Source organism: Medicago sativa, chromosome 2, assembly GCF_051527215.1.
Source record: "Medicago sativa cultivar Bolivia chromosome 2, Bolivia_mono, whole genome shotgun sequence".
NCBI classification, from domain to species: Eukaryota; Viridiplantae; Streptophyta; class Magnoliopsida; order Fabales; family Fabaceae; genus Medicago; species Medicago sativa.
Genome location: NC_140750.1, coordinates 51,917,879 through 51,940,226, shown reverse-complemented (window position 1 = coordinate 51,940,226; position 22,348 = coordinate 51,917,879). Strand labels below are relative to the sequence as shown.

The 22,348-nt window shown below is 34.2% G+C and overlaps 1 protein-coding gene across 1 annotated transcript; it reads right to left on the bottom strand.

Annotated features, from left to right (window-relative positions):
• Positions 1 to 70: 70 nt before the first annotated feature.
• On the bottom strand, positions 71 to 14,719 carry XIF (myosin-like protein XIF). Its single transcript, XM_085744965.1, has 40 exons — positions 14,467 to 14,719; positions 14,227 to 14,355; positions 13,146 to 13,289; positions 12,861 to 13,006; positions 12,609 to 12,765; positions 12,461 to 12,519; positions 12,207 to 12,366; positions 11,946 to 12,095; positions 11,722 to 11,858; positions 11,495 to 11,641; positions 11,268 to 11,369; positions 11,130 to 11,187; positions 10,938 to 11,039; positions 10,823 to 10,860; positions 10,551 to 10,677; positions 10,287 to 10,457; positions 10,064 to 10,195; positions 9,858 to 9,964; positions 9,420 to 9,480; positions 9,115 to 9,292; positions 8,811 to 9,016; positions 8,514 to 8,633; positions 8,297 to 8,395; positions 7,927 to 8,142; positions 7,474 to 7,613; positions 7,280 to 7,381; positions 6,780 to 6,954; positions 6,662 to 6,709; positions 6,507 to 6,566; positions 2,932 to 3,102; positions 2,633 to 2,788; positions 2,343 to 2,549; positions 2,090 to 2,239; positions 1,930 to 2,000; positions 1,749 to 1,848; positions 1,581 to 1,637; positions 1,431 to 1,487; positions 1,066 to 1,146; positions 625 to 707; positions 71 to 486 (listed from the first exon to the last, which is right to left on the bottom strand). The coding sequence occupies exons 1-40, from the start codon at positions 14,467 to 14,469 to the stop codon at positions 345 to 347; spliced, it is 4,749 nt and encodes a 1,582-aa protein (XP_085601091.1). The 5' UTR covers positions 14,470 to 14,719; the 3' UTR covers positions 71 to 344.
• Positions 14,720 to 22,348: the final 7,629 nt, after the last annotated feature.

Sequence of the window (22,348 nt, the reverse complement as noted above, 5' to 3'; positions counted from 1 at the left end):
CATAGTGTTTAAAGTCAGTTTTATGAATCAAAATTACAATAAATAATATTGTTAAATTTGCAAATGGAACTAAAACCAAAACATTCCTTCATTTCATTTCTTTATAACATTATACAACATTGTCGAAATTCACTGTGGCCTTTAATTAGAAGCCTTACAATAATTTCAAAATAAATTGAATCTTCACAAAAACAAATTAAAAAAATTAGAATAAATGATATAAACTAATTACAAATTCTTCACCTCACAATTGAATCACTCTCACCTCACCAAACCCAAATTAAATCAATAAAAAATCATAAACTAAAACTATATTTGAACAATAGCACCAAACTTTCACTAGCTTACTGAGAATCACTATCAATGTGCTGCAACAAGAATTGGAAATCAGATCTTTGTCTAAGGATTGTTGGTGGATCCACATCCATATCTGATATTCGAATGTCGCTCATGGACCGGAACAACTCCTCCATTAAGAATGGAATGCTGAATTTTGTGTAAGGAACAAGTGCAATAGCTTTGTGTTAGGAAAAATTGTTTATTTAGGTAGAAAGTGACTTTAGAACTTGAATGTAAAGTAGGGAAAATCAAAATGGATATAGGAGCATGTGAATAATTAATTACCTAGATTCCACTTCTAGAAGGAATGAGTTATTGAGTATGTTTGTTGAGTCTTCTGTCATAAGAACTCTCATTCTGCCAATGACCTGTAAAGAATAATAGTCAAAGTGAGGAAAAGGAAAGAAAAAATTGGAGGATTTTTACTGCATTTGAAATTTATCTAATGCATAATGAAGTTAAGAATAAGATAGTAGTGAATATCATGTTATATTGATTCCTATGTAATGCATGTTGAAATTGAGGTATTCTCTGTTGAATTTAGGGTTAGTTGCATGGTTATCACTATCTTACCGCACATGCGAGTTGTATCTCGATTCAATTCAAAACTAAAAACAATCTATATGAATCTTGAGTGTGTATCTATTTTATACATGAATCTCATCTTAAATCTTGATTCATGATAATGCAGCAAAGGTAAATATGATTGAGGAGATAAGGACTTACATCTGGAGATAATCCTTGTGTTCCATACTTGTCATCCCAGAACATAGTTCCAATCCGATATATTTGTGGAATACTCAACACCTAATAAAGTGAGCAATTAAAAAAGAAATAATAGGTTACATTGGTTAGAATCGTTCCTCCTTTCCCGAACATGTGATTCAGATAAAATTGCATGTAGTCATAATCACTTCAAATTTTTAATGATGTTTATGTCAGTGTTGTGTATGATTCTGTGTCAATACTTCATAGATAATATTCAATCTTGAAGTTCATTCTCCATAGAAAACCATAAGTTAGAGAAAAGCAGAAACAGTTAAATACTCAATATACACTTTTATCATTGATACATGAGTTAGTTACATTACCGGGCATAGTTCATTTGTGATCTCCTCCAATGATTTTTGTGTCTTTTGATGCAAAACCTATATTGACAAAGCAATTTGAATATTGAGGAAAGAAGAATGAAAGTGTGCATCATTATTTTTAATCGTTAATCCTTATCGAAGAAAGTATACCAGAAATCCAACACTTTGGCGTATGTGTTTAAGTTCATCCCAAGATGTCCCAGCAAACTGCAAAGTAAGAAAAAAAAAAAAAAAATAGAAAACGAGTTTTGAGATTTTACATTTTTTGTCTTACTGATAAGTCATAACTCATAGGTTATGGCAAATATCTGAAGTTACCTGATCTGTTGTTTTGAGACACCATAGTTCCAACTCATGCAAGCCTGATTTCACATATTCTCCATTACTAAAGGAGCAACACTCACGACGAAGCAACAAACTGCAAAACCGTAGTTACCGTAACTTCATGAGAATTTCTATACCAACATGGTAAGTGAAATTGAGTTAAAATTTTGTTCACCTATTAAAGAGTTGAACATTCATGTATGAGAAAACCTGACTAAATATCTTCCTTGTTATCATGGGAGGGACCTGAAATCGCAACATGTTGAATATTTAGAAATCTCTTATCTGTTAAGCATAATTCAACGAAAGCAATTAGGCGAGTGATTCATGATTACATAGTTGTCGGACAATATACTCAAGACATGATCTAACTTGCTGACAATTCCTTTCCAGTGCATATGCAATGCTTGTTGTTTTGCAACTATATTTGAATGGATGTTTCTGGATGTCCCTCTTATTGATCTGCTTCTTATGGATCTTGGTGCCTGTCCATGGTGCCAACAGATTTATCAGAAGTTTTAGATAAACTGCTTAATCAAGTTCTTCAAACAATTCCCATTGGAAGTTTTTCATAAACATGTCGTTTACCTGAATACAAAGATTTAAGAATGGACTTATTTCTTTCTTTAAACTATCACGGATCATTCCATATATCTTCTCCACATATGCAGTTAAGTGTTGCTTAAATAGAATAGCAGGATACTTTGCTTCCACTTTAGAATGTTCATTTGGCTTCTCAACCATTCCACTATATCCACTTGATATCCCTATGCCCATTGAAGATGAACGTAAACCCTGATTTTTTGCATTTCACAAACATCATTATGGTTTTAACATCGATTTAATGCACTTCAATTTTGCAGTTTTTGAAAGCTTACTTGAGCCATTTTTCCAAATAGTGTTGCAGGCGAGTTTCGGTTACGTGACAATGCCTTAGTTGTGTTGTTGCTGACCTTGAGTGTGCAATGTAGATAAAACAGAAGCGTTGATGTTGTTGAAAGCCAATATGCTAGATCATTGATTCCTTCTTGATTCTGCCAGAAACATAAAATGGTAATTATATTTCACTCAATAGTATGAGTTCACAACTTTCTTAATCATTCAATTTACACGACGATTTCGTAAGGTTGAGTTAGAATCAGAAACTGAGTGTACAAAAGTTCTTGGAAGATTATACCTCTATAGATGTTCGGATGGTGTGAGTAATTTTATCGAATATATGTGTCTTCTCTGCTTCAAAGGATCTCCAATGAAGAAGTGATTTATAAACAATACAAGAAACAGCTGGTCTGTTTTTCTCAAAACGCTTATCTTCCATAAGACACTTGAGCAATGCGTCATGACTTTCCTGTTTACAAGAAATGTGAAAATTATAAGGTACCATTTAAATTGATGTGCACTTTCTTGTTCTCTCAAAATCTCTAAATCAAAACTTTATTTCCATTTTAGGGTTTTGGCTTTGTTTGGTAAGGCCAAACTGCTGCCTTAAAGTTTATAGCGTATAAGCTCATATGATCAAAGTAGAGCTGCTTGGAAACAATTTTTCTCACAAGCTTTGTTGTGAATGCGGACTCAAAATCACACCAATACAAACTATGATGTGTGGAGCAAAGGAAAGTAGTAACCAATTTCAAAGTAAACACAAGCAATAACAACACTAACAGCACCTAGATCTAATCTAGGAATCAAAGTGAAAAGCTCAAAACCACAAGCATATGAAAGCAAGAAAGAAAACAACAAACACACCAAGAGATGATTACCCAGTTCGGTCCTAACTTGACCTACTCTGGGGGAGAGATTGATCTCTCCAATCCACTATCAATGAGTTCTTACAAAGGGATACAAATGGGTTACAAGAAATTAGCTTCAACAAGCTCACAAAGAACAACCCTAATTTCTACCCATTTTCCCAATCTCACCAATGAACAAGACACTCAATGATTTTCATTCACCCAAGGTGTTTACAATGTTTCCCAACCCAAGAGAACCTCACTACAAAGACACTCAACCCTAAAGTTCACTCCTTTGCAGTCCCAAGTTTCTCTCTCTTCAAGCTCTCCTTCAAAATCTGCAAAGAACACTTAAATAGTACTCTGCAACCGTCAAAATCGTGTCACGTTTTCCCAAATCGTGACACGTTTGGTGCGTACGACCCAAGGTACGACCAACCTTATCCTCAAAACTTGCCCAGCAAGCCGAAAATCGTGTCACGTTTTCCCAAAATCGTGTCACGATTGGACACCCTGCAAAACATGCTCACGACACAGGAAAATCGTGACACGCTTGCTAAATCGTGTCACGATTGCAAGTTTCTCCAACTTCACAATTTGAAGGCATAAACAACATTCTCCACCTTGACTTCAAATTGATGATGATGCCACTTTAACCATCAACAATCAATCCCCTTTTTCTTTACCTTGCATCCAACTACACCAAGTAGCTCCACAAGTCTACACCAAACCCTCTTCAACCACGGAACGTCTCCCGCTTCCTTGAAGATCACCTTGCATCCAATTACCCTTGGTCTTTTAGGCAATCACACAAGCCACATCATACATTCTTCAACCCCGGAATGCCTTCCGTACTCATGAAGAATTCACATGCTCACAACTAGAGCATAACACCCAAGGCCTCCATAGCCGTACCATTCCCGATGTCACCAACTCCACCTCAAGTTGAGCTTTCTCTACCTCAACTTCCAAATGCGTACACACTATGCTTCCACCTTGCAACTCCACCTCAAAGGTTGATCACGAGTATTCTTCACACCGCCTCTCCAGGCTGATGTTGAGTGTTTAACGTCTCTCCAGACGAGCACCGCTCTACAAAGAATCAATACCAAGGTGAGAAACCTCACCTTCATCCTCCCAACAACTCACCACCAAAGCACCCGCATCCTCATACTCCTCGGACACAACTTGCGCGGAGTTCTCATTGTCCTCCGGACAATCCCTCTTGAAGTGACCAAACTTGTGACACTTAAAGCACTTATACTTATCCTTGTTACCGCTCTTTGAGCTTCCTCGGTTACCTCTACCTCCACCATTTCCTCTCGAAACACTAAGGCCTTCACTGTTTTCATCCGCTCTTAATTCCTTGGACTTGGTCAACTCCTTGGTTCTTAAAGCCGCTTGAACTTCTTCCAAGGTGACAGTGCCTTCTTTGCCATAGAGCATGGTATCCTTGAAGGATTCAAATGATCTCGGTAGAGCACACAACAAGAGTATAGCTTTGTCTTCGTCTTCAAGTTGCACCTCAATGTTCTCCAAATCATCAAGGATTTTGTTGAACTCCGTCAATTGCTCAATCACGGTCTTTGACTCCACCATCTTGAATGAGTAGAGTTGTTGCTTAAGGAATTGCCTATGAGCCAAAGACTTGGTCATATACAATGACTCCAACTTTGACCACATCGACGCCGCGGTAGGTTCCTTCGCGACATCCCTCAAAACTTTGTCCCCGAGGCACAAGACAATGGCACTCCTAGCCTTGTCCACCATCTCGGTCTTCTCCGCTTGTGTCATAGTGACCGGCAACGCACCTTCACCCTTCAAAGCTTTCTCACACTTTTGTTGTATCAACACCGCTTGCATCTTCACCTTCCATAACCCAAAATCGTTACTTCCGGTGAACTTCTCAATATCCCACTTTGAACCCATGGTACTCACTAAACCAATTCACTCCTATGCCCCACGGTGGGCGCCAATTGTTGTGAATGCGGACTCAAAATCACACCAATACAAACTATGATGTGTGGAGCAAAGGAAAGTAGTAACCAATTTCAAAGTAAACACAAGCAATAACAACACTAACAGCACCTAGATCTAATCTAGGAATCAAAGTGAAAAGCTCAAAACCACAAGCATATGAAAGCAAGAAAGAAAACAACAAACACACCAAGAGATGATTACCCAGTTCGGTCCTAACTTGACCTACTCTGGGGGAGAGATTGATCTCTCCAATCCACTATCAATGAGTTCTTACAAAGGGATACAAATGGGTTACAAGAAATTAGCTTCAACAAGCTCACAAAGAACAACCCTAATTTCTACCCATTTTCCCAATCTCACCAATGAACAAGACACTCAATGATTTTCACTCACCCAAGGTGTTTACAATATTTCCCAACCCAAGAGAACCTCACTACAAAGACACTCAACCCTAAAGTTCCCTCCTTTGCAGTCCCAAGTTTCTCTCTCTTCAAGCTCTCCTTCAAAATCTGCAAAGAACACTTAAATAGTACTCTGCAACCGTCAAAATCGTGTCACGTTTTCCCAAATCGTGACACGTTTGGTGCGTACGACCCAAGGTACGACCAACCTTATCCTCAAAACTTGCCCAGCAAGCCGAAAATCGTGTCACGTTTTCCCAAAATCGTGTCACGATTGGACACCCTGCAAAACATGCTCACGGCACAGGAAAATCGTGACACGCTTGCTAAATCGTGTCACGATTGCAAGTTTCTCCAACTTCACAATTTGAAGGCATAAACAACAAGCTTATCGAGTTTTTTGAGTTGCTACATCATGTAGCGTTTGAGTTTTGAGTTCGTAGCTTACAGTGTATCATGTTTTCTCTCATTTTAACCCTCATTATGTTAATTGAAAAAAAATTCAAATTATCTTTTTGTGTAATTTTATATTTATCAGTTAGTACAACCACAAATTTTTCAAAACACTTCGTATTTAATTTTCTAACTTATCCACTATCCACTATTTTATACCGAAGAGAGCCCTTGTCTCTAAGACATACCTGCTGCCTTTCTGTGAGTGATCTTTGCTTTGTAAGAAAGGAAACAGCTACTCTTGGTTCCTGAAAACATAATTAAATTCATTCAAATCAACACACTGTTATGAATCACTTTACACAAAATTTCTTAAAGAATAATTGTGGTAAGATCGAAATACTTTTTTCGCATGCATTTCTTCTTCTGTTTTATTTCCATTGTCCAAGTCCTGCAGCATCATTAAAGATAATTGTCACATAATGAAATTATTCTAAGGGAAATCTCCAAAATAGTGTTACCTTGATTTGTGCCGTCACATTATCTGCAATAGCTCTTGGTTGAATCTGTTGTACAACAGAAACCTCCTGATCCGTTTCTATCTTTTCTGGATGAACTTTCTGTTCTACAACAGCTGCTGCCTGGCTCCTTAGACATTCATTCTCTGATTCTAGATTTGCTATCTGATCCTTGAGGCTGGAAGAAGCATGGAATTTGATCACATATATGATATAAGTTTTTTTTGGAATAGTTACATTCAAACTACGAAGAATTGACATAGACACGGAGACTGGACACGACACTGATGCTTAGACACAGACAATAATTTAATAAAATGTAAGTGATTAAATTTAACCACATGTGTCAGTTTCGTTTTGGACACCAACAAGTGTCACATGTTGGACACTGTACACGCCTTCAATCTGAAGTTTCGATTCTGTGTAGCATTCAAATGCAACCAAAACATCACTCTAACAGAAAATATAGAATTAAATGATGAAAATGAGATATTGGATCTTACATTTTGATCTCTTCAGAGAGATCTTCATTTTTTGATTCCACCAAAGCCTGTTGGCAAAGAACCTGATTCTCAGACTCAAGGTTTGACAAACTTGATTCCAATCTGTAATAATAAAGAATAGATAGTCAATGCCAGTTTATGATGGTGTGTGTGTGTGTGTGTGTGTGTGTGTGGTTAATTATATTCTTAACAACCTTTCAATAGTCTCCTGAAGTTGTGTTGCTTTAATCTGTGCTTCTTCTGCCTCTTTCAGCCTTGCTTGATTCTCCTTTTCAATTTCCATGTACCTTTCTTCAAATTCTTTGATCTTGTTTTTTAGCTCTTCAACTTCACTCTGTGTTTTAAGAATTTCAATACAATTTCTTGGCATCACAGTATGTGTCAAGTGAAAATTATTTATACACGATCAGGTTTTCAGAAACTGGTATTTTTTATTCTAACGTGTCAATACCATAGTGGAATTGAACTCGGTTCCTTGAGGTTACAAAGTAAAATTATTATTATTGACCTGACACCTCATCGACAAAATATAAACAAAGAAATATAGCATACTGGAACTGTTGCCTAATCTATTTTTACCGTCCCGCGATTTTAATAGTGAAAGTAAAATATTCTAAATATCAATGTGACAAAAGTTTCAGATTTACCTCCAGTTCCTCATTTTTATGTGACAGAATCTCCAGCTTGGTATTATCCACAACAGGTACCTCTTTTATTACTGGTGGTGCTTGTTCAATTGCTATTTTTGCTGCTTCTTTTTCATGTATAATTGCAGCATGAGCTTCATCTAGCTGACCTTGCATTTCTTGTAATGCATTTTGTAATTTCACAATCTCTTGGCCCTTAGCCTCTTCAAGGTCAACCTGCATTTTATTTTTTCCAGGTTAATTTTGCAAGTAAAACTAAAAAAATAAAGTATGTTCACATAGTAAACCCATTGAAAGTACTGAAATTAACAATTTTAGTTGAATCCATTGAGTGTTTAAGATGGTGAGCTATTTGAGAGTCTATACATACCCTCATATGCTTTTCAACATCTAGTCTCCACGTAAGCTCCTCAACACGTTTCTCCAATTTGTCTTTCGCTTCCTTAAGTGCCCCAGTTTCTCTTGCAGCCTACACAATAACTTTAAATTGTTACTATAGATATTCTACAAGAATTGGCATAAAACTCTAGAAAATGATACAAAGAAGTAAAAATGTTTGAACACACTTAGTTCGAACAGAAACTCACCATTTTAAGCTTTCTGAGCTCTTTTCGTGCAACTTTAGCTCTCCACAAACATTGAAGTATAACAGTTGATTTCTTCTGCTGTTTGTAACTACAAAGAGCTTGAACTTTTCTCCATTGTGTCTATAAGAATAAATACATTTGAATAATAAGAATTACCAATGAAAAATTAAAGTATTGTAATTTTATATTATTTTTGCTTGTGTCCCAAGCTTCTTCAAATTTTTATGAGACGAGCATTTTTATATCTATGTCATGATCTATGTTCGTGTTATGTATTCCTTCTAATTTTGTCTTTACCTGAATTTTGATTGAAGCCTTTGTTCTTCTTCGGTACCTATGTTCATTTCGTGCAGCTAATGCTCTCAACCCTGATTGAATAACAATAGCTGATGCTTGCAATGATGCATAATACACTCTTGCTCTATGTGCACGGACATGTTTCTGTATCCGGATAGAAGCTGCTTCTCTCCTCATATCGTCATAGAGTTCCCGAGCAAGCTTTGCTGATATGAGAAGCGAGAAGAAAAGTAACATAAGTCAGTTAAGCAAAGGGAGAACAAGTACTAAGAATACAACTTAGTTTTTTGTGTACAAAAGTGACCTCTCCAAATCTTCTGCATATGAATTGTGGCCTTTTTCATGGTGATGAACTCTTTTCGGGCTAAATGTGTTCGGATTTGTCTCTGTATGAGTCTAGCTGCTTTTGCTAAGACTTCGGCTCTTCGTGCATCTAATTCAGCCATCTGACCAGCTCTGAGGAATACCTTTGTTTTTCCCATCTGATTGGAACATTAGAGGAAATGCATATGTGCTTATTACATAAATCCTGTATTTTTTTATTTTTTTTATATATAATTATTCCTTTTGCTTCTTTATAAGACCTTTTCCATGCATATATAGACTTACTTGATAGCCTTTTAATCCCATCTTATCACAGATTGCAATAGAGGCCTTTTTCTCATCGGATCTGAACGCAAAGAAAGCATTAATTATCCTTTTGCTTTGCAAAGCTCAAAATATATCTTGTAGAACAATGAGAGATATAGATCTATGATATTTATCTTAAAATGAGTCTGAATTGATTATCAAATACATAAGCTACTCCATAAGTTATGCCTATTGTTATTTTCAAGTTAAGCTAAGAAGATTAACATAAAAATACTTGTGTTACATCTTTATCTCATCATTATTACTCCATTTTTTTGAAGGTGACAATCAATTTTATTAAAAAAAAAAAAACATTTTCATTTCCTTGTGTAATACTCTAGACTTAAATATGAGCAAAATACATGTATTTGGTCTAATTGTGGACAAGATACTTGTAATTTGTTTATGCTTATATACCCGTCAAGGACATCAGGGGCAAGCATTCCAAATCGATCAAGGAACTCTTCAAATGTTCTTTTAGTTGGATATCCAGCACAACTTATCCTAATTGCCTCAAGTACACCCTACAAGAGTAATAGCATAAATTTCATTTGGCGAAATTTTACTCGAATTCAGGAACAGTCATACATTTAATAGAAAATAGGAAAAAAAATGGAACTCACCCCACATCTTAACTGGTTTAAGACATTGAAGTTCTCAAATATTCCTGGCTGTAAAACTGTATTCGGTTTCACACATCTTATGTAATGTGGTTCTGTGGTGCTTAGTGTCTCCATGAGAGATTGCAGTTGTTGCTGGATATTAAAATTTAATTCAGAAGTAATTCATGGATCAAGAATTTCTGGAAACATACGGATTAAATCACTGTTGCAAAAATATTCTTACCTTAAACTGTGAGCCAATGGAAGAGAATTTTGATTGCTTTGATGTTTCCTCGGGTAAAGGAGGAAAAAGATTCGCAACAAATGTGCAATTTGAAGCACATAAAAGAGCTTGATGTTCTGCTACAACATAATCTTTGTTCTTGTCAAGAAAATAATCGGCTTGGTATGTGACCTGTGTACATCAAAAGGATTTGCAACAAGAAATTGTAATCTTTTGTTTTTGAACATATAGCAGACAAAATCATTTAGAATTTAGTACACTTACATCTCCGGCGTAGTGATTAACTATAAAGTCTGTTCGAGAAAGTTTTGGCTTGGTGAACCGCTTGTGTCCTTTGTATGTTTGGTACATCTTTTGTGCAAAAGTCTCATGAGTTGACTTTGGGAACATACTGAAAAAACAAGAATATAATTAAATTTTCATCTTTTATTTTTTGGTTATCGCTTTCATCTCTTGTAGGTATATTATGAGAAAATATGGTTATGTTTTTTGAAATTTTAATGTATTCAAAGATTTTTGAGTGAGAAATGACATACCATGCTTCATCAAGAAGAGCAATAATTCCACCAGGTTTCTGCATTCAGGACAAATAAATAGTTTCAGAATTTTATCTGGTAGATAAGTTCTTGTACAACCAATGTTAGTAATTACCTTCTCAATAAGATCAAGAACATCCTGGTTATCAACAAATTCTACATAGCTCCAATCAATTTCCTCTTTTGTGTACTCTTCTTGCTCCATCTTGAATACATGCTGTTGAAATTGAAACAGTTCCATTTCTATATTATTATTCATTTGCAACAATAATTATGCGCAAACGGTATTTAGAAGTTATAACCTTGCCTGATTAAAATGTTGTTGCAACTTCTCATTTGTTAAGTTGATGCATAGTTGCTCAAAACTGTAAATGCAGAACAAATGAAAATTATAATATAGAGATGTATAAATTGTCTTTCTGACAGATATAATTGTCATACTTACCTGTTGATTTTGAAGCTTTCAAATCCATAAATGTCAAGGACTCCTATTAGGCTAACTGCATTAGAGTCTTGACCAATTGAACTGTTAATCTTATCCACAATCCTGCCATATTAGAAGAGTGCATACTTTAGAAAAGTGTTATTTTGACACAAAATTTTGGTAGACACCGCACGCATTGGAAATCCTTTATTATATGGTTAATGTAGTTCAAATATATGGTTAATTACCAATCAAACAATCTGGAGTATACAGTCTTTGCCAAAGCATCTCGACTCAAAGAAGCTGCATCGGGGTCTAGAGGTTTTGTAATGTTGCCATCAGGGGTAACAATGACGCGCTGGCAAAGTGAGTCTTCTAGTGATTTCTCATCACACCTGAACATAAACATGTTAAGAGACAATGTAGGTGAAACTTAGAATTTATATGAATTTGACAGTTGGATCAAAGCTTGTACATGAGTAACTCGGCAACTGTTCGAAGGTGGTAGAGTGATTTGTCATCTTTCAATTTGGACGAATCAAATTCGCTCCCTTTGACGAAGTCAATGTTTCCGAGATGAAGGATTGCAGCTACGACACGGAAGATAGCATCCTGTGGAATGAATTTTCTTCGATCATGTCTTCATAAACACAAATCAATGCTTCATGAAACTGTGATGCACTTTGACGTAATACATACCTGCTCATCCTGGTTGATGCCTACAATATCCATTGCATTTCTTGTCTCCAAGTATTCTTTTGCATCATCTACATTTGACACTTCATAACAGCTTGATTGATTAAGATAGCGAAATTTCCTTGGATCCCCTAATTTGTACTTCTTAACATCCTATCAAGCAAACTTTAACAGTTAATATTTTCTTCCTCGCCAGGGTTTGGTATCCGTTTAACCCTTAGTCATATATTACTAATTTTTTCATGATAGTTATAAAAAGGTTACCTCTTGCGGAGCTGCACAAAGCATGTAAAAGCAATGATAGTTTCTCTCCGGGTCAGAAACTTGGCAAACTCGAGATCTTTCAAGGAGGTACGTTCGGATTGCAGCTCCAGAAATCTTCCCATTCTTATCAAATTGGATTTCAACAAACTTACCAAATCGACTGCCAAAAAATCAAATAATTTTGTAAAACAAATTCAAATGGAAATTATGCTGGGAATTTATATGGCCTAAGAAAATATCTTTACAATATTTACCTTGAATTGTTGTTTTTGACAGTTTTGGCATTTCCAAATGCTTCCAACACTGGATTGGACTGAAGAATTTATAATGCAATTACTATATATTTAAGCTAACCAAGAAAAAAATTTGTAACTTTTACTTAGTTCAATAATTCAATTTCACCTCCAAAACTTGCTGTTCTACTGTCCTTCCTTCGGTATTCGATCTACCTCCCATGAAAGCTAGATATCTCATAAGCATTTTAGTCGTCTCGGTTTTACCAGCTCCACTTTCTCCACTTACCAAAATGGATTGACTTCCATTTTCATTCATCATTGCCCTGATATATTAAACAAGTTAGTTTACTCTAGTAATAAATTGATTTCTAAGTTACCTGTGACAAACAACAAAATCTATTTCTACATTGATCTATACCTGTAACATGTGTCTGCTACAGCAAAAAGATGAGGACTAAGCTCTCCAAATGCTGCTCCTTTGTACTGCTCCATCATATGGCTGTCATACAAGTGTGGTAGTCGACGAAATGGATTCACCGCAATCAAGATATTCCCTGTATATGTCTGCTTATTTCATTAATACTAGTCAGAAGTTACTCCTTTAATTAATACGTATACGGTTTTGTAATTTGTAAGGACTGAAAAGTGTGTATATTGAGAAGTTGATATATGTTGAGAAGTTGATTATCTGGTTGTGACTTACATATATTTCGTTGAGTGAAAAACGACACAAAAGGTTATAAAGGACTCCGGGCTCATGGAGGTATGCAAGCTTGGTCATGTCATCAACCCCTGCAGGTGGTGCCTCTGTATCTTTAGGGTAAATACTTGAAATTTCTGCCACAACCTGAAATTGAGGATAATGCTAATGCTTAGTATATATGCTTCTTTATTCTTGCACTTCAAGCATCAAAGTTATTAGTATAGTGATACAGTTTTTGGAAGTGGAATGCTGAATTTGGGCCAGGATTCTTGCTAGATATGACTGAGGTGTGTGAAATTCTATCAAATGATGGCACTTGAGCAATCGAACTTAGAGAAAACATAACTTGAATATCAAGTATTCTTGACTTATGAAGTGTAGCTTTTGGAATTTGTTTTGCTAAAAGGTGTTTAAGGGAAAAGAATAATTTCTATATTTTCGGAATAAGGATGTGCCATGACTTATATTTAAATGCTTATTGCGTCTAATCCACGATGAAGCTGGAAACTCTTGTTTGAGAATTAGTCCTAGAATTTCAGATTGATGTTAGTGATTCTAAGTTAACAACTGGTAATGTTTTAGCTTTATATGCTGAAGCAGAATCGCATAAGCACCTAACGTAATTGTACATTTTCATAACTCTTTGGTTGAAGTCTTGCAAAAAATCCATTCAAAGAACTAAAAAAACCAAAATTCAAAGGTGATCGAATTCCATACAATTCTCATATAAGCATATACTATCATCATTTGGATCCAAAGTAGGCATTACATTCTAGTAAAAGAGCAGAATTCTGCACCTGTCTGTGACAACCTTTTATTTAACATCTATGGTATGGAATTATTCTAACCAAGTTTCCTAAGCTATGTAGCACCAATACTCCATATCGAAAGTATATACATGTAACTATGTAAGTGTTTGCATCGACACGATAATGACACACATGGTAACATTCAATCACTTCCGTTTTTTTTAATTATTACTAGCCTCTATGTGTCAGTGTCAGTATCGTGTCCGGTGTGTCCATAATCCTAAGGACACTGCTTTTAGTAATCCAGTTTGATGATCAAGTAAAAATCTTACAGTTTTGCCATCTGTGGTAATGATGGTAGCATTTGAGCCATTGATTTTTGTGACCTCACCATCAATCCATGCAATCTCAGGGTCTTCAACCCAAACCTGTGATCCAACAATGATGTTCACAGGTGTTCCCTGAACAATCAACACAAGGACAACAAGAAGTTAATAATATATATGATCCAAAAACAAAAGGTAAAGAGACCAATAACACAAACAAAACTCAAAATCAATTTAGAAACTAACCATGATGCTATATTCTGCTGATCATGAAAAACAGAATTTTGGCTTGAGGAACTAGACCAAGATGAATGAATCTTAATGAAAAAGTTGACAGAAGGAAAAGGGTGGTGTATATTAAGGAATGGTGGTGTGTTTAGAAGAAACTCAGAAAGCTGAAAGGAATGTCCAAAAGAAAAGGAGAAGAGAAAATGGCAGGGTGGTATGATAACTTGTTAAAGCTAAAGTTGTATCAAAAAACACCTCACTTCACATTACCACCTTTCCTCCTCAGTCTCATGTACCTTTTTACTTTGCTCCTTCCACGACAGATGATGACTTGGCACCAAAAAATTGAAAGTATGGTTGAATATGATTTTATTCAATATAAAATTCAATTTTTCAAAGTTTTGCCCTTACATATATCTTTTAATTTTAGTCCTTAGTATTATTTTATAGGGATTAAATGTAGAGATTAAAACTGTTTTTTTTTTCTTTTCGCGTGAGCATACTTCAGGTGATAGAGACATTACAATATACAAAAGTCGAGATTTGAACCCATGATTTTTCACTTATTCATTGTAAAAAGTGAAACTCTTACCACTAAACTGCTTAATATAAAAAATAAAGTCGTTTTGTTTGTTTGTAAAAGTTAATAAAAATAGAGATTAAAATTAAATAAAATTTATGCGGAACTTAAAAAATCGTAATTTTATCACACCAGAAACATATTTAAGGTAAAAATTATAAAAAATGAGAATATTAAATTCATGTGTGTGCAGCCTGTTACATGATCACATAAGTAGGGTCATTGTTGCTTAGGATATAAGAAGAATGAACCACCGTCCAGCTGATAATCTTTGAATCTTTATTTTTTGGTATTTTTATTTTTTATTTTAAGTGATTATTTTGTGATGTAGTCAGGTGCATTATTTGGTATGGTAGGGTGACACATTTGATAATACACAGCTTGTGTTTTTCTTTTTTTGTTTACAAGAGAAAAATCATATCATGTCATTAATAATATAATTTGTTGAATAAAAGCAGGTTCATCTTGTAAAAAAAAAAACATGTTCATCAATAGAAAGATAGAAACAAGATAAAAATGTGGCTACACTCACCAAAATCTTAGTGACCTCGGTAACTTGTCTCTATAAATTTAAGCTTCTATTGTTTAAGATATGAACTAAGAAAGAATACACAGCTTGTGTTACGTATTACATTTTCATTATTGTTTATTAATCCCAAAGGTAGATTTTACAGCCATGGTAAAATTCATGCATGATTATTATATATCTTAATTCTATTTAAAAGGACTGATAATACATTCAACTTCGATCAGGTTTAAAAAGAACTGCGTGTTAAGAGTCTCACATCGGAGAGGAGATTGTCTGACAATATGTTTATAAGTGGGGGTAATCCTCACCTCACAAGATGGTTTTGAGGAGTTGTGTTAGGCCCAACCATAATTTTTAAGATGGTATCAGAGCCTGATTCAAGATCCGTTGGACCACATATTTTTGGAGTGCATCGGTAAAGAAGACTATAATTTCTATTTCAAGCATGCATACTCAAATGCCATTATTCCCAAGTCAAAATGTGAGTGAGTTGAAGGAAGACTCTCATAAACATAATGCAAAATCTAGAAGAGTAAAAGCAGACTATGAAAGTTCAGCCACAAAAGGGGTTCCACCATGAATGGCTGAACACTGTAAGGGGTCCACATTTCCCAAATTTGTGCAAGTCTCCACCATCCTAATAGGCTGTTTTTACATTTTAATTATTTACACCCTCTCAAAAAAAAAATTAATTAATTACTCACAAAATAACTTTTTTTAACTCTAGTTTTTTTTTTCAGCCCATGAAGTGTAAATGTAATCACTATATCACACATACTATTCTATTCTATGTATCATTCTAAATTTCATGAAATAAAAAATTTGTCCCTAAACAATTCAGACGATTCAATCCAGTAGTTACCAGTTTAACATGATGTTTTAAATTGTGTTTGCAAAATTGAAACGTCAATCTTATGATTTTGATGTCTGGTCTGAAATGTCTGACTGCCACAAATGTGTGACTGAATTGGCAGGAAATGCAACATTTTCTAATTGTGGGACGGTTGAGGGAGGTGTTACATTTTTAAGACTATGGTCCATTTCACATGAGAAAAAGGGGGTTATGAGGTGTAATGGTGGGACATTCAAGCATAGGAAAAAGCCTAACACAGCGTGGCTTTCCAACCAACATTTGCTAATCATCTTTTTCTTTTGTCATTTGTTTAAACAAATTTGATCATGTGGGTATCATTAATCATCATTACTCCCTCCCTTATTATTAAGTGTTTTGCTTAGGTTGTTTTTGTCAAATTTTTATGGTAAGATGGTCTGTATATAGGGCCCCTCTTGGAAAATTCAGATCTTTATGTGCCAAATTCTATTTTAGGAAGATGTTTATCTCGTCGGTCAAGTAGTTTTTCTGTTTTGTTTTTGTTTCTAAAACGCAAGTTAACATTTCCTTTTAACTTAATACTTACAATATGGGAACAATTTTATTTTTTTTGAATTCAAATTTAAAATCGCACTAATAAACTTAGATGTGTGAACTATGAAGCAGAGTAAAATCAATAAAATTGTTTCAAGCAACAACAACAAACAGACTTAAATCCAAGCGTGAAGCAACATTACAATCATAAACAAATCAAACAAGATAAGAAGAAAGAGTAAAAACGAGACACCAATATTTGTAACCCTAAGATTCTCTCTCTTGAAACCACTAAAAAAATTGAACAATGACCCCTTTTATAGTGTTCATACTCAGACAAATCGCGCCACGATTTTCTGGATCATGCTACGATTTAGAGCTGGTACATAGTACTGCACTGAACATACTCCAAAATCGTGTCACAATTTTTCCAAATCGCGCCACAAATTTTGGCGAACCAAAACCTCCAAATCGTGCCACGATTTCTCAAATCGTACCATAATTTTGCATAAACTTCAATATTAATTATGACTCAATTTTCAACACTTTTGTTACGCATATTTAGATTCACTACGAATTTAACAAAATCATTTGACGTTGTGATTTTTCTAAAACTTGACAATGTTATATTTCATTAAAACTGCAATAGTCATCCTTCCTTTGTCGGCTATGAATGTCCACGTGGGATCATCCCCTATAGTGATCATCGATCGTTCCTTTGGTGACCTTTTCATCACCTAGTTCACTTGAAGACGAGGATGAAACGCTTAATTACATACGACTTACCTTTGAGTGAGTTTATGTATTAGACATTTATTCCTCTATTTTATTTTATTTGAATTGGCCAGATAGTCAGTCTTACGGCTATCATCATTTTTTTTTTTTTTGAGAGGGCTATCATCATTTTCTTAATATTAACTCGTTTAGATTTATTTGAATTATGTTTTTTTTTTTTTACAATAATATTATGCTAACACTTGGTTATCACATATACATAATATTATGTGTTATACTGTGTTCTACTTTGTCATATTATCTTCTTATATAAAAGTTAATCGAATGATTATTTTAGCCCTTAGTTTAACCTAAAACCTAAGCTAACTTTTACTGTATTACCCGTGACCTATTTTGAGACCTCATACAATGAACCAAAGTTCACTCCAAAAGCCTAACAATTTTTCATATTTTCCCTCCTCTAATCTTCTTATATATAAAAGTTAACCGAGTGATTATTTTAGCCCTAATTTTAACCTAAAACCTAAACTAACTTTTATTGTATTACCCCTGACCTATTTTGAGACCCCATACAATGAACCAAAGTTCACTCCAAAAGGCTAACAATTTTTCCCTATTTTCCCTGCTCTAATCCGCTAATACTAATCCCAAAACCCAACAAATCAGATATGCAACAAATCAGATACACAGAAAATCACGTTATTTTTCTTAATGTGATGCCTTTCATCAAATTTTAATCTCTATCTATTAATCTTTCGACCTCGATCATTTTTGCGTTATTCTATTTGCCTCATCTTTCTCATTCCTTTTGTATTTTCAATTTTTCTTAATTGATTTTCTCTGCAATTCCCTACTCTAAGCTATGCTGATATCTATCAGGTAGAGATTTTGTGTTTTGTTATATCTGAATCATGATTTTTTGGTTGATGTACTTTTTCATGGTAACACAGGTGGCTGTTTGTTGTTGAGTTTAATAGTGGAACTGAAGTTCCTTTTCATATTGCTCTGGGAGGAAGGAGAACGTGGTGAAAGAGAAGGAGAAGGATAGGAAGGTCAAAGAAGCTAAAATTGAGGAATCTGTTGATGCTGATCAAGAACACCATTCATCCAAGCAAGAGGTTGAAAATAATGGTATGAATTTGATAACTTGGATTCATTCATTTGTGGTATTTTTGTGATCATTGTTCTTGAATTTATTGTATCATAATTTGATTGTTTTGAACTGAAATTCAGCATATTTTGCATTCTTATTAAAAATGATTAGAATCACCATAGAATTGGTACCAAGTTGAATAGGAATAAACACCAAGTTTTTAAGAGTTCTGCAATTGTTTGTGGCCGATTTGCGTTGCCGCTACTTTCAATATCAAATACCAATTTTTGATGATGACTTGAGTAACAGACCTTTTGATATACATGTTGTATAAGCTGATTGAATTTCCCAACCACGTTTTTCAATCTATTACTCCTTACTCCCCAACTTCTTCCCTAACTGCCGTAACTGCACTCTTATTTTTTTTTTTTTGGATCTATATCGTACCATCACATGAAAATTGCCGGCAAGTGGAAACGGAAGATAGTTGTGCGCAGAATTTGTGAAGTTTCACAGATCAAGTTGGGTGCTCTGATGGTTGGCAAAAATGAAATTGTTTACCTTGAATTCTATCATGAAATTGGTTTTTGAGTTGATTTTTTTTTATTTGAAATTTTTTTTTAAGTTGGGTTATTTCTATGTATTTCGGTTATATGATTTTAAGTTGTTTTCGTTAGTAAGCTCAGACTTATCAACAATGGTTTAAAGAAGTATTTTTGTTTTATGTTTTTAGTACCAATGTGTAAGATTGTTCCTTATTTCAATAGAATATAATGAATATGTCTGTTTTGCCTTAAGTTATATGTCCACCTTTATTTCTTTTCAATATAATATACTGTATAAGCAAATTATCCCATCTGTTAGAGTCAGAAGCAAGCCTATAACTCTAAAACCAAATATTCAAGGGTGTGGCTGTTAATAGTTGCTGAATTTGACATTTTTTCTGTTTGAGAATTATGTGTATTTAACTACTTAATGCATCATTCTTGAGTTATGGATTAGACTGATCATTGATTTTGTCTAAAAACTATAACATGTTAAACTGCGTAGCTTCTAAAGTTGCATTGCACCATTGTGCAATTGATATATCATGTATATATTGCCTATGTATATAGCTTACTATTCTATTTTATTTCATTTAGAATTTGTTAATTTTCCTTACCTTCAACTATGTTTAATTCTTTAAGACATTTTATCATTCTAGATTTTTCTTGAAAAGCATTATAGATGAGTAAAGGAGATCATGCATGTGCCATTTAGCCATTGACACTATCAGATTAACAAAATTAAGCTAATTTGCAGAAAATGATATTGAATTAAGTATCCTTCTCAAAAGCTGGCAAGCTCTTTTTTAGTTAGCATTTTCTGTTTCGTTTTGCTGGTTCGTGTATCTATCATACATGGTTTTGTAATTCGTTTCTAATGTATTTTGTCTGAATCATGCTTTCACAGATGTTGCACTATGGGAATGTATATGACATAACAGATATGACTTATAAGTAGCTCTTGAGGCTTAAGTGGTGTACCTATCATGTCGAGTACCATCCAGATGAGGTTTGTGCGATAAGATCTATTTCTTTTTGCGTTTTGTTTGACGCAAGCTGTGTTTTTTGTTGAGTTTATAGCAGTCAGATTTTATGTCAAGTAAGTAATATGTGATGTTGTGCAAAGGTTTGTAAAAGTGATTTTTGCTGTTTGAGTTGGCATTTTAAATCATATTCGAGTATAGTTTTGTTTTATTGACATACAAATTGATTTTAGAAAAAAATATTGCAACCCATGCCTCTATAAAAGAGTATGGACACGCTTTAAAATTTTATTTATTTTGTCATTAGCCAATTTTTTTATCATGAAAAAAACTTATAAATTGGACATTTTTCTTATGAATTGATTTCAAGGATTAAGATTGTGGTATGAATGTTGTTTAGTTAGATGTTTATTACAGTCGTTCTCTACCCCAATAAAAATCTTAATAAAATTTAATTTTTTATTAAGATTTTGCTCTTTGCTATCAAAACTACTCAGGTGTCCTTTTCAATACCATTTTATTGGTTATTTATGCAGCACACTTTGTATCAATGTATCTTTGATATAGTCATGTTTCCACTACGTTGGTGCATATATTGGCGTTGTTTTCGGCAGTGTTGAAATTGACTTAGTCGTGGTTGTATGCATCTGTAAGCTCTTTGTTCTCCCACTTTTGAGTCTGATATACGAATTTATGGAATTAATGTGTTTTCTTATGCATATTTAGGTTGTGATATTTTTACTTCAGATGCTTTTGTTTGTTGCAGCGCCAATTACATTTGTTTTGGGAACGGAAACATTCCAAACTATGTCATATACAGATACATTAAGCATTATCAGAATCAAAAATCGTGTTTTCAGTATCCTAATTCTGAAGATGGATGCACCAATTTCCTTTGCCACTGTAAAATATTTAAGAGAAAGGTAAGCTATCTAGAATTTTGAATTTTTTTCTAACTAAATTTTCTTGCTTAGAATAATTTTTTGACACAAGAAAATTGTTAATGTTTATAGGATCTCATGGTGGATTGATGAAAAGGGAGACAAGTTTGAAGTATGTTATAATGAATTAGGATGGTAAGTTCTGTTTGTAGTGATTTTTCCTATTATATATGATGTGTTTTGGAAATCATTTGCATTTTCTCATTAGTTTTAAATTCCTAACTTTGTCTTAATTGATAATGACAGGTATGCATAACCAACTATTGATTTGGTACATTTGACATCATTTTAAGGTATATATAATAGCCAAATGTGTTACCATTTACGTTCCAAATTTGTTGAAGCTATTTGTTCCATGAGATGTGAAACTTTTTGGTTACTTCATAATTTGATTCATTTACTTTCTACACAATGCTATCTTGAAGAACATGCTCATTGAGAATTTCATTAAATATTTCAATGTTAAGTAAGTGATATCTCAAACTGATTAATTTCTTCCCGCTTTTCTTATTTTCTGATTTACTTATGTGATGCATGATTTGCATCACATTATTCTCTAATATCTCAAACTATTTTTTTAGTATCAATTTGTGAATGACCTTAAAATAGCATATGCATGACAGGCAACTTAAGGACATCTTTGTGTTGTCATCCATTTTATGTCTATGATTTAGAATTTTTTTTGAATACATGCTTCCACTACATGATTAAATGTGGTTTGCCTTTTCAATATTATCTTATTGGAAATGACTGTGTGTACATAAGATGAATTTGCGGAGGGCTTAACTACTCAAGGGTCCTTTTCAATACCATTTTATTGGTTATTTATGCAGCACACTTTGTATCAATGTATCTTTGATATAGTTTGTCCTAGACAATTGATAAACAAATTTTCAACTCCAAACTTTTTCTACTTTTTTTTAGAAACATCAAATATTATTGATGACGAGACTGTGCAAGACGCACAAATGCTCGCGAAAAGCCGAAAAACAAAGTGATAACAACTAATCAACACACCCACAAAAACACAAAATCAGCCGATCCTAACAAAAGCACGACTCTGCTACACAGAAACAGCAGCAAAAATGCTGTCAAAACAGAAAAAATGCAGATAGAAAAAACCCAGCC

Bases quoted from the DNA above. Each gene is read 5' to 3' on its own strand.
- XIF (XM_085744965.1), bottom strand. The intron at 13,290-14,226 runs GTAAGATTTTTA...CCTCAATTTCAG, and splicing joins TTACCACAGATGGCAAAACT to GTTGTGGCAGAAATTTCAAG. The intron at 8,396-8,513 runs GTGAGTTTCTGT...GTTATTGTGTAG, and splicing joins AGCTCAGAAAGCTTAAAATG to GCTGCAAGAGAAACTGGGGC.